The sequence below is a fragment of the Pan paniscus genome, chromosome 8 (genome assembly GCF_029289425.2).
Source record: "Pan paniscus chromosome 8, NHGRI_mPanPan1-v2.0_pri, whole genome shotgun sequence".
Classification (NCBI taxonomy): Eukaryota; Metazoa; Chordata; class Mammalia; order Primates; family Hominidae; genus Pan; species Pan paniscus.
The window spans coordinates 93,828,495-93,840,837 of record NC_073257.2 but is presented as its reverse complement, the minus strand read 5'-3'; the positions used below and the strand labels follow the sequence as shown (position 1 = coordinate 93,840,837).

Here is a 12,343-nt window from a genome sequence, read left to right as displayed (position 1 = left end):
AACTGGCTGTCACCACACTGCCTGGCAGGAACACACCAAAGTGGCCCACTGCACAGTGAAAGGGACACAGCCACCAGGCCAAGCTCAAGGAAACCTACACTCTGCTGCAACTGCCAGCTGAGTTGTGCACTTTACAGTACTCAGTTGGGATAATAGATTTGTTTATGTCAGTTGTTCTTATGCTAATTATGTAATTTACTTAAATATTATGTAAACCAGTGATATATGATTATGGAAATGAAAGATAATTGTAGTTTCTATTAAAATGTAGTTGAATGCTTTGAAGAAACTCCAAAAGGTAAGTTGTTTTTTAAAGCATAAAAAAAGAAACTGAATCATATAGACAAGAAAACTGCAAGAGATTCCCAGGGCAAGGGTTTATTATTGTATTTATAAAGAATCTGCATACGGATTCCTTCACTAGTGTCTTTAAAAAAAAAAAAAAAAAAGCTGGTAGTTACAGGTGTGGCTAATTAAAAAAAAAAAGCAAAGCAAAGATGCTAAGCTTAAACCAGTAGACACATACTTAGAAAAAGCCTTCACCCTAACATCAAGACATGGGAGGCTGAATGTTGTAGTGATTAAAAGTTTTATTTTAATTGTCTGCTTTATGAACCATTACTTTTACAAACTTTCGGAGTCAACCAATTACTTAACAGCATTGCAATGCCCCCAGATAGATACTTAGTAAACATTTGAAACATGTGACATATATTATGAAAATATAATTATATGAATGTATATGATAGCTTATGTTCAACTGCTCAACTGTGTTTGTGGAATCAGATAAAAATGCTACCAAAATTAATATGATTTGTATACCAATCTATGGGGGAAAAGAAATGACCATTAGCTTCCATCAGGTTTTTGGAATCCTTAATTATTGTTTTAAATCACCAAGACAGTTTAATAACTCAGTTCCCTAAAGGAGTATTTTTTTTCCTTAACTTTCTACATCAACTTAAGCACTCTAACTTACCCAAAAGATTAACTTATAAAACAACTTGAAGCAAGATGTTAAGCATATCTAAGAAATTTCATTTAATGAGTATTGACTCCTTGTACTCTAGGCTAAGGAAAAAAGGGCAAAAAAACAAAAAAAACACAAAAGCCTGAAAGGAGCCTTCAGTCAGAGCCATGATTCAACTATAAAATACTGGCAGGTGGGAGTACAGGAAGTCTTAGGGGAAGAGTGAAATGGAAAACCAAACTAAACATGTGTCTAACGATTTTATTTATAATTGCATGAAGAGGAAACATTTATTTAGGTAAGTTTTGATTGTGATATTGCAAAGTTTCAAATAGAGTCCATTGCTCACTTCATTATGTATATGGTTCTGGAGGGAACACTTTCTTGGGTGGATAAGTAAAATTTCTAGGATCTCAAAATGTATTTGTCAACGCAGTACCAGCTCTGTCCTTACCCAACACACGAGTCTAAAGATAAAAACAGCTAGAAAGAAAGAAAAATGAATTTCAGTTCTATTCAGAAGCAATTCAAATGCATTTTACAGACTTAGATTTATGACTATTCCCTTGCTCTTATATACTTCAGGGCCAACTTTCATGTTCCATTTTTGACATCCCAGATAGAATATTGAGATATGTTTGGCATTGGAGATGAGAGGTTATGAGGAAAGAATTTCTACAAAAGCAAGTTGAAAATAAGCTTTCTTCTCATTGTGTACAAAGGGGAGGAAGGACTGAGAAAGTAGCTCCAGAGAGAGGAGAGATGGTATTCCTCTACATCCTGGATCTCCCAGGATGGCATTGATTTCAAACTGCACCAACACTCCTGTTGTTGCCCAACCTGAATTTAGAAAAGCTTCAGTAACAGCGAGAAATTGCCAGAAACCAGCTGTTTTTTTTTTGTTTTTTTTTGGTCAGGTTTTGAAAATAGCACAAATATAACGGTAGCTGGATTCACAAATTAAACCTGCAGAAGGGACTCTCAATTAACAACACCTCCTATCCCTCATTTCAGTCTGAAGAACTGGGGAGGAATGCTTAAACCGCATTGTCTTAATGCACGGAGACCAACGAGTCCAAACTAAAAAGGGCCCTAAAAATATCCTTGCCAACACACCCACCCCTGCCCTCTTTTTTTAATTAGGACCATGAAGTGCAACATAAGTGTGTAACAGTAAAATTGTACAGCATAATTGATTAAAGCAGAAAAGTCTCATAATCCTGAATTAAGGCCAAAGGAAATCAAAACATACTCAGGTTGCAGCCTGTGCTCATTAAAAAAAAAGCTCTCAATTGGATTTCATAAGAAATATTGATCCTGAGCTCTGAATCCTCTCACTTTGGCTACCACGCATGATTGGGGTCAGTACCTTCTATGTTGGATGCCTTTAAAGGCCTCGACTCATGTAGAGAGAATACAATGTACTAGAAGTAACTTTATTTAAACAAATTATATCTGAGGCTGCTTATAAAGCAAACAAGTGTACCCTTATTTAAGGAATGAAGATGTTGAAAAGAATAAATAAGAAAATGGTTGATTTTATCAATGCCTCTCTTAAAAATTACAGTAGGTATGACTAGGTAAAGTTTTATAGAAATAGACATGATTAAATTAAAATTGCCTCCATACCTTGCTTAAACATCAAATGTACATTGTACATTTATTTCTTCTTAAATACACTATTTGATATTTGTGATGTTCATTATAATTAACCATATACCTTCCAAATCTAACCCAAAGAAACACCTATAAAAAGAGGCTCTTTGTCTTTATTATTTGAATTTAGCCAATGACTCCGGGCTACCACCTGTTAAACAGTATTTTCAGCTTAGTAAAAGAATTCCATGTCGCTAAAACAATCCACATTTGCATTGGCAGCATTGTACAACTATATTTCAAATCTGAAAATGAAATTGAAGGTGCTGTAAAAGGGAAAGGCTGATTGTACATTGGTCAAAATCACTGTTTTCTACTGTAGTGACCTCCTCCCTTTGGCTTGAAAAACTTGTAAATTAACCTATACTTTCAAGTACAAAATGCTTCAGAGATGTTTCTGGTGAAATAATCTCCCCTGGCGATATGTTTAAGACATTCGTTTTTAGAGTCTGAAGTGCAAGCAAGTACTAGGCAAGTGGAAACCCAAGAATCCCAGGAACGCTGAAGAAAGTTTTGGTCCAGCTCACGGCCTAAACGGTGGAGGACGGGAAGAGAAGAATCAACTTGCAAACCCTCCTTTCTCCTCCTGCCTTTAAAGTTCAATCCTTCTTTGTCTTTATTCCTACAGAAAATTAGGAACAGTTCTCTAACTGGGCCTTCCCCATAGCAAAAACAGCTTTTGCTTGAAAAAATCCTATTATCCATTAGCAAGCATGTTCATTGTCAGTGAACCAGCCTCTTCCACTCCAAAGAGACAGGATCCTTACAGACAGGATCCTTCTGATTGATCTAAGATGAACACAAAGACATTCATTCCATAAGCCTTCAGGTATCCAATGCAAGAGCAAAGATCCTGGCCATTAAAGAATTTGTGGGTTAGTCAAAAAACGAAAGCATCATCCTTAACCATTTTTCAAGTACTACAATAGAATCCATTACTTTCATTTAAAAAAAAAAAAAGAAGAAAGGACGGAAAGACCCACTGAAGTATGGAGGTAGGAGCTGGGGAAAAGAAAATTTCTCTCCTGGGAACTTTACGGGCATAATCAAGACAAGTAAAAAAAATATGAACACCAGTGATTCAGGCTTTTTTCATCCTACAGTAGCATTGCTGATAATCTCTCAAATGAAACCTTAATTTCCTTTTGTTAATCATCCTGCAATCTTGGATGAAAAAAAATAACTAAACTATCCTCTTTCTTCAAGTCACCATACAACTTGCCTATTTAAACACGTTTTATGAAAACTACATAATCCACTTTTCCTTAAAATTTCCCTTGTTTATAGATGCAAACCAGGTCAATTTCAGCTGGATTTTGCATACTTGTATTACATACCTTAATTCAACTTCTTGTAAAGGTTTAAAAAAGAGAAAGAGCTGAAACTAAGATACAAATACAACAAATACTGCTTATATGTCTATGTGAACATTGACACCATTTACAGATTTTTCCCCTCTTTTCCTTGGGGCTGAGGGCCCTGTCAATAATCATTACTTATTAAACAGGCTGCCATTCCCGTCCACAGAATGTAGGAAGAGAGCATAGAGGGGTAGAAATAATTACCTTGGGCTTTTCTTTAAAGACCTCCGGAATGGTACACAAGGAAATCAACTGAGAAAGAACATGAAATACCCCTACCATGTGTAGTCCCCCTCCTCTCCCAACGCATACAAGGGTTGGAGGTATACCACACTCCATTATTCTATCAACTGCATCAAAAGAGCAGATCAAAAATCTGGGGTCTTCAGGGTAGACTCATTTTCAATCCATTGAATATGTTCACACATACACTCAAGAATCCTTTATCCTTCTACAAAACGCAAGCTAGATTTGTTGAGTGGAGGCTCTAAACACCTCCTGGGAAAATGTGCTCTCAGAAATGACTGCTTCAGCCAAAGGAGAGAGAAGCAGCAAGTTACTGGCTCTACTGCCATTCTGGTTTGTGGCAGATTCCTTCCTTCCCTCCTTCCTGTCTCCCAATTTATCTTCTAGACGGTTTTTTCCAAAGCAAAGTAGGTTTGCCTTTTTTTCCCCCTTTCCCTCTCCTGGACCTTACTTACAACTACACTAAATTCTTTAAAAAGAAAAAAGTTTCAAGGGTTAAGTAACACCCAGGGTAAGATCATAGGGCAGGGAAATGAAAAATTAGCAGATGACTGAAAGCAAACCCAGTATTCCCACCATCACTGAAGAGTTAATGATGAACACTCTTCCTTTATCTCAGATGCTATGGCTCAAAACACAAATACAATATAAAGACAGCATAACCAGACAGTTTTTTGCAAAATAGCCTTGCACAGAACTTGAACTAGCAGGCTGGGGTTTGTCCTAAATAACCTTCACAGGTTGCACAAACTGTTCCCGTATCCTGATCCGATCAGCTTAAAAGATACCTGAGATTTCCTTTGAATAAGAACAAGGTGGGGGTCGGGTTGTAGTCACCTACAACATTTATAAAAATGTTGAGAAAATACGCACTTTCTATACAAATAAACAGAAAGCTATCATGCTTTGGGTATACTGGCTCATACTGAGCCCAGGTTGAAGATGCTACATTCTAACGGTGACATGTTTCCAGACGGTTGGATATTCTCACCCTTGAGTGCAGAAAACTCTCAACTCGTCTATATTTTTCAGGCACAGAGGGAGAGGAGATAAGGTTCACACCCCACCTTTGGGAACGGAACAAAAGCAAAGGCTTGGCAGGGCTGAAAAAAACTCCTCCTTCGTCAGGACCCTAGAGGTGGCAGCTCTGCAGGGCTCCCTTCATATTTCCTCCTAGTTAACTCACTCTCGGCGGTCACAGAATCTATGTCTACACCTTGGAATGGCCACGGGCAGGCTAGGAGGTCAGTTTAGCCCTTTGCCTTGGATCGCCTCCTTTCCCCAAGTCTCCCAGTGGCTTCTAATTAACCCCTTCTGGTTCCTGCCCAGGTCAGGGCTGCTGGAAGCGTCCTCAGCTACATTCTACCATTATCTCCATCAACTCGTCACCCCACACATGGACATAACTTCCTTTTGTGGTTTATCGTCGGTGAATTTGCATGTGCTTTGCTTTCTTTCCTTCCTACCGGCGGGCGGAGAAGGGGCTCAGTGCCTTCGGGAAGGCCCTCTCTCCCTCCCTGGCCCTCTACTGGAGCGGGATCCGGCAGCTCGCCAGCAGGTCTGCAGTGAGGACGGATCGCACTCGCGTTAACCCTTTGAAGGGAGTTGGGAGATCTGTTCTCATTTGGGACCCGCTAAAGTGGGGCCAGTGGAGCCTGACAATCTCCCTCCCGTTCCTACACGCCCCCACCCCCCCAGAACCAGAGCAGGCTGGCACCTTCTTCCCCGCAGGTGGCCAGTTTTAATCAGCTCTCACTCTGCCCCAAACCTGGGATGGGGGAGGGGGCTTGCTAGAAAGCAGGCGGCGAGGGAAAAAGATAGCAGAAGGGCAGAAGGGAAACTCAGTAGCAAATCATAGTTGAGACACAGTGTTTACTTACGAAATTTGGGGCTGGTGCTAGTTTCTGGTGTGGTGGTGGTAGCGGAGGAGGAAGAAGAGGAAGAAGAGGAGGCAGCATCCTGAAAGGGAGACAGGGTCCAGGAGGGAGTAGAATCGTGAAGGTAGGAGGAGGTAGCGTATGCCGCAGTAGGCCAGGAGGGCATTGCCTGGGTACTTGGAGTTCCTGGCACCGGGGGTCGGGAGCCCGGCGTGCTGCTACTGAAGAACGGGGCCGTGGTGGACGGGACCGTCGCGGGGGCCGCAGTGTTCCGTGCTGTGGTGGAGCGCGGGCTGGCCCGGATGGGCACCCGGTGCCCGGGGAAGCGAGTGGGCGCCCGCGTGATGGTGGTCAGGCGAGTGCTAATCCGGTTGGGCGTCCTGGAGGAGGCGGCACCCCCGGCGGAGGGGGTGGCGGGGGACGTGGTGGAAGTGGTAGTGGTGGTGGTCTCCATGGCCTTGGGGAAAGAGCTGGGCTTGGAGAGGAAGAAGGGGTCCTGGCCCATCCCCTTGGAGTCCACTAGGTCGGTGGGCACGTACTCCTTGACGGAGCCCACCACGATCCATTTGAGAAGCATGAGGCTGAGCCCCAGGCCGATGAAGCCGATGAACAGAGGTACCACGCACAGCCACGTCTGCTGCCGGTTCCACACGATGCAGTCGCTACAGCGTAACTCCCGGGGGGGCTCGGCCGCCCCTTCGCCGCCGCCGTCCGGGCCCCCGCCCGCCGCTGCCGCCGCCGCAGCCGCCGCGGTGCCCTCCTCGGCCGAGGCGGCGGCTGCCGAAGCGGCACCAGGTGGCGAGGCAGCGGCCGCCCCTTCACTCATCCTAGGAGCCGGTCTTCACCTTCGCCCCCCCGAGGGCCGCGCCAGAGGCATGGGGCCGCGCGGGCCGGGCGCGGGCGCGGGCGCGGGCTCCGGCGGCGGCGGCGGGCTCGGGCGCAGGCAGCGGCCGCGGCCGCCGCATGCAAATCCGCTCCCTGCCCCCACGCCCCTCCCCCCGAGAGGCGGGCGGCGGGCGGGGAGGAGAGGAGCGGGGGAGGGGACGGGGCCGGGGAGGGGGCGGTAAGGAGCTCGGAAGAGGGGCGAGACGGGCCCCCGGCGCCTCCGGTCGGTCAGAGAGCGGCGGGGCGCGTCTGCAGCCCTCCAAGCGGCTTCCTGCGCGCCGGGTCCCCGCGCCCGCTGCCGCTGCCGCTGCTGCTGCCCGCCGCCTGCGTGCGCTCCAGGAGCGCCGACATCCTCGGGGCACCGCGCCCAGCCCGCTCCCTGGGGCGCCCGCTCGCGCCGCGCCTGGGCCTCGCGCCGCCTTCAGTGGCCCCGCCGGCCGGTCGCGGGGTGCCGGGTGCCCGCCAGCCGCATTCCGACACAGAGGGCCTGCCTGGCCGCCGCGATCTTCGGCGGCTGCTCCGCGAGCCCGGGCGGTGAGGTGCACCTGTTCTTCAGCCGGCCCGCAGCCAACCCTCGACCAGCACTCTTCTGGAGAGACCAATCCCAGCGCAGCGCGGAGGGCTAGCGGCCCGGCTCGCCTTGCTCCAGCCGTTCGCTGCTGCGCGCCGCTGCCGCCGCCGCCGGAGAGTCAAACTCCAGCGAACAGCGCCGCTGTCGCCGCCGCGAGCCAGGGGCTGGGGGCGCACCGGGCGCCCGCGGCGGGTGCGGTCTGACCCGCCTCCGAGGGACCCAACAAGCAGGCAGAGGATCGGAAATCACGCCCCGGCGCCCTGCCCGGTTGAGCGTGGGGGACGGAAGCGGGAGACTGCGTCGGGGGTCCCGGGGAACGCAGACCCCGGGCCGAGGGCGTCTCCAGACGGGCTCTGGCTGCCAGGCTGGTGCGTGTGTGTGTGCAGAATCGCCGCGGCGGGCTGGGATTCGGGCAGAGTAGCGCCTCCCACTAGAACCTAATGCTGGTTTCTTAATGCACACAAGATAGATAAATGATCCAAGCAAACCCCCGTTTGGGGTGGGGGGGGGGGGCAAAAGCAGCTTCCGACCGATTGTGAGTCGTCTCCTGTACGGATCCAGTGGGGTCAGAGACTGACGCTGCTGGGCGAGGGGGCGGGGGCGGATGCGGGTGGGAGGGTGCCCGTGCCCTCCCCTGCCGGATGGCGGTGCGGCTGGATGGAAGGCCACCTTTGCCTGAGTTCCTGAGAGATGCAGGTGGAGCAGAAGACCTTTGTGTAATCAGACCTGTCAGATATCTCCAAGCCATTTATGTGAACTTGCCTTAAAATATTGTCTTTACGTGTAAATGTACGCACAGGTACACACGTTACAAGGCAAGTGTTTGTGAGAGGTAAATATAAAACGATTTGGGGTTGGACTCCCAAATTCCGTTACTGCTTTCTTCCCTTGGCTGGGGAGGCACCTGTGTACCTATTTCTCCAGCGCTGTGTGGTACCTGCCGAGGCAAGGGGCAAAGAGCCAGTGTTAGCATGACATATGCCGACAGTGCAAAACCTTGCTTGCCAGCTCTCCCCAGATTTCCTGGTCTAAAGTGAAAACCGAAGAGGAGGGGTTTTTATTTACAAGCGTTAAGAATATGAGGTTGAGAAAGGCAACTTTCTAATACATTTCCCCAGCACTGTCTGATTGGCGTGGATGATGGAGCCCGCATTCTCTTGTCCTGTGATAGTCTCCACAAAGATGAAGTTTTCAAGGTATCCATTTTATTCACAGGGGGAGAGCCAAACGTTACACTGAAGAGACTGCAGAGAGCCGAGGATGCATTGAAACAGGAAGCCCCTGGGGTTTGGTGCCTACCAGAGTACTTTGCACAGACACGGTTAATAAATTATTTTTGATGGCAGTAATGCGGCTGTCACCTCTTTCAGCTAAAACATTGAGATTTTCCCCATAGGAAAGCTTTTGATTTTTAGTTTGATGGAACATGCCTTAATCTAGTAGTGCTGAATTATGGTTCCAAAAATTGGAAGCAAAAAAAAAAAAAAAACCAGAATCCTTTGAATCCAAATTCCTTTAGCTTTCCAATGTAAAGCACTGCCATCTTAAGTAAAAACTGACCCAGTATCTACCTTCTGTAGGTGCTAGGAATCTACTTCCCAGCTAGGAATCTACTCGCCCAGCCTTTCTTGTGTAGCAAATAAAAGCTTTCCTGCAAAACTCTTTGGAATTATAGCAGGTGCTACTGTCAGCTATTTGAGACAGAAAATTACTTTCCCCAAGCACTCCTAGTTCATTGCCCATCCCCACCAATGCCAGTATTCCTGTGGTCTCTCCCATTTTTTCTGCCTGGTAGAGTAAATCCAGTGTACAGAAAGGGATGCTATAATGCTGCAGCTGGGCAAATGCGGGCAAATGTTCCCTTTCCTGAAGCCACAGTCTGACAGCATTCACTCCATGTTCTCTCAGTACTCCCTAATGCCTTCTTCATCTGCCTCTCCAAATTCCCTCTACTCATTTCCACTTGGCTTTAACAGCTTATTCATGTATCCCTGTTGAGCTCATTTTGCCCCAGATCCCAAGCCACCGTACTCAGCTACCCATTGGTTGTTCTCACAGTGAACATCATCACTAGAGAGAGAGAGGAAAAAAAAATCAAAACATTGCTTTGATAGCCTTGTATTGGGGAACAGGTTGTACCACCCTATCCAAGAATGTTTGGCTGGTGCAACCATCATTAACTTGCAATTTTGTTGTGAGGCTCCCTGGTAGCAGGTGGTAAGCACTGGCACTCGAAGTGAGAATGGGGAGGGGGCTGTCCACAGTTGTGTCAAGGACAAGTGGACCCTCTCACTGCTAATAAGCAGCCAGTTAGTCAGTCCCATGGTAGGGAGGAGCCTCGTTCTGGTGACTCAGAGCTCACTGGAGCAGAACGCTGAAGAAGCAGCTTCAGGCTCAGACTCTTAAGACAGGGATTCAAGTTAGAGCTCTGCCACTTATAAGCAATAAAATCACTCTGGGCCATTGTTTTCTCAACTGTGAAATGGAGGTATGATGCCCACATTCTACGTAATTATATGAAATTGTATAGCTAAATGGACTATTCACCTATGGCACCATTTAAGCATTATCCTCAGATATCTTCATGTGGAGATAATTATTCTAACAAATGGGTGTGGCATGCCTCAGCCTCCCCTGAGCTTCCCATCTGCCTGACTATAATTACCTGTGGATATCTCCTGTGTGGTCTACTGACACACTAAACTTGGGATTTCTAATCATTGCCTAAAGTTTGACACAAATCAGCATTTCTATTGAAATGCAGTTTTCCCCTCAATGGCACCAATATCCCCAGGCTGAGAGTCTCAGTGCCATCTGACTCCTTACCCGCCATTTCCCAAGTTCAATTAGTTGTCAAGTCATTTACTTTCTACAGTATGATTGTCCAGGGCTTCCTCCATTGCAAAGTCTTTGGTAAAGGCTCATCTTTGAAACCACAAGGCTGTAAATGACCTCAGTGGCCAAACACCTCTGATGTGTCATCTCATCACATGTTCCAGGTGTTGGGTTTCTTCTGGCTCTCTGGTGAAGGGCACTTCCTGGGGAAGACCACCCAGCCTGTCAGTGTACATAATTAGAAAAGTCTTTTTGTTGAGACAAAAGTCGGCCTTCCCATACATTCACTCTTTCTCCTTAGCTCATTCTTTATAGAAACCTTTTACAAATTATGTACCAGGCACAGAGGATATAACAGAGAACACAGTTAAGGCCCCTACCTTCATGGAGCTTATATTTTAGAGAGACTGATGATGAACAAACACAATAGATAAATTTTATAGTCTATCAGAAAATGAAAAGTGCAGGTTTGGACCACCAAGAACCTGCCTAGTTAGTGTAATTACAAAGGACATCTCCAATCCAAGATCCTCAATCTGTTTCCCATCCCCACAAGGCCATGAGAACTTGACATTCCTAGCAATATGACACCAGAGTGCTCTTTTATTCCCTGTGGGTTCCCTGGCTAGTGTACTCACTTTTGAAGCCAGTCTGGCCTGCAAAATCCTAATATTCTTCATAATGTTTACTGGAATCGTGTAGAGGAAATGTGGTTCCCGAACGCATTTCACAGAGTAAACATTTTGCAAAGCATGAATAAGGTTAACCTTCCATATGACTGCATATGTCCTTTTTCTCCCTTGGTTTAGTCCACTACTGTGATTATAATGTTACACATTTTTTAGTAATCATGGTGGCCTTTTTAAAAGAAAAGTTGATTGCTTTCTTCACAGGTCTCAATAAGTAATTTTATTTCTTGTGGGTTCTTGATGCTGTATGTGTAGGATCAACCCAAAAATCTACTGGAAAATCCCCACATGGATCACATTATTCATAACAGCTTGACTCCCAAGCATTTCTGCATTACAACTCAATATCATAAATAAAATGAATAATAAAATATAAAAAGTATACAGAGCAAAATCTAAAAGTGGAAAGTGAAGAATTCTAGTTCTAACCATATGATAGTCACAAAAAAGATGATTGTAACAATCTTCAAAGACTTAAGGTATTTGGAATGTTACCAAATTGCACTATCATAAATTAGAAAATGCTGACTACGGTATAACAGGATGTGGAATTAGAAGTTTTTAATAAGGCACTAAGGAAAAAAATAGATGTGAATTTTTAGTGGGAGGTGCCAGAAAACAATACCCAAATTTCAAAGTAGGTTAACTATGAACTGGGTAGGTAGCACAACACATTGTAGATCGGGGGAGAATTTTTGTTTGGTTTTTTTTTTTTGTTTTGTTTCGTTTTGTTTTTGAGATGGCGTCTTGCTCTGTTGCCCAGGCTGGAGTGCAGTGGCATGATCTTGGCTCACTGCAACCTCCACCTCCCAGGTTCAAGTGATTCTCCTGCCTCAACCTCCCAAGTAGCTGGGATTGCAGATGCCCGCGACCATACCTGGGTAGTTTTTGTATTTTTAGTAGAGACAGGGTTCACTATGTTTGTCAGGATGGTCTCAAACTCCTGACCTCAGGTTATCTGCACACCTCAGCCTCCCAAAGTGCTCGGATTACAGGTGTGAGCCGCTGTGCCCAGCCCAGGGAGAATTTCTGTGAAGAGGCTACCTTTAGCAGAAGTTGTGCCTGAGTTCAGTGGGGGAGGAACACAAGTACAGAGCCTTTATCTTCAAGTACAGATATGTATCACTTAACAACAAGGATATGTTCTAAGAAATGTGTCATTAGGCGATTTTGTTATTGTGTGACGTTGTAGTGTATACTTAGAGAAAACTCTATGGTATGGCCATCTACACACCTAGGCTATGGGGTGTGGT

General features: G+C 46.0%; 1 protein-coding gene across 16 annotated transcripts in view; it reads right to left on the bottom strand.

Moving 5' to 3' along the window:
* NRG3 (neuregulin 3) overlaps positions 1-7,083 on the bottom strand; it is a 1,147,889-nt gene extending 1,140,806 nt beyond the window's left edge. For 12 of the 16 annotated variants that reach the window (XM_055093080.1, XM_055093079.2, XM_063607483.1 and 9 more), the window contains exon 1: positions 6,114-7,036. In XM_055093080.1, coding sequence (XP_054949055.1) covers positions 6,114-6,936 — 823 coding nt within the window. In that variant the 5' untranslated portion in view covers positions 6,937-7,036. Of the gene's footprint in view, positions 1-6,113 lie in introns of all 16 variants that reach the window. The other 4 variants (XM_008953559.5, XM_034931004.3, XM_034931005.3 and 1 more) reach the window with 1 other exon arrangement.
* Between the last annotated feature and the right edge of the window lie 5,260 nt (positions 7,084-12,343).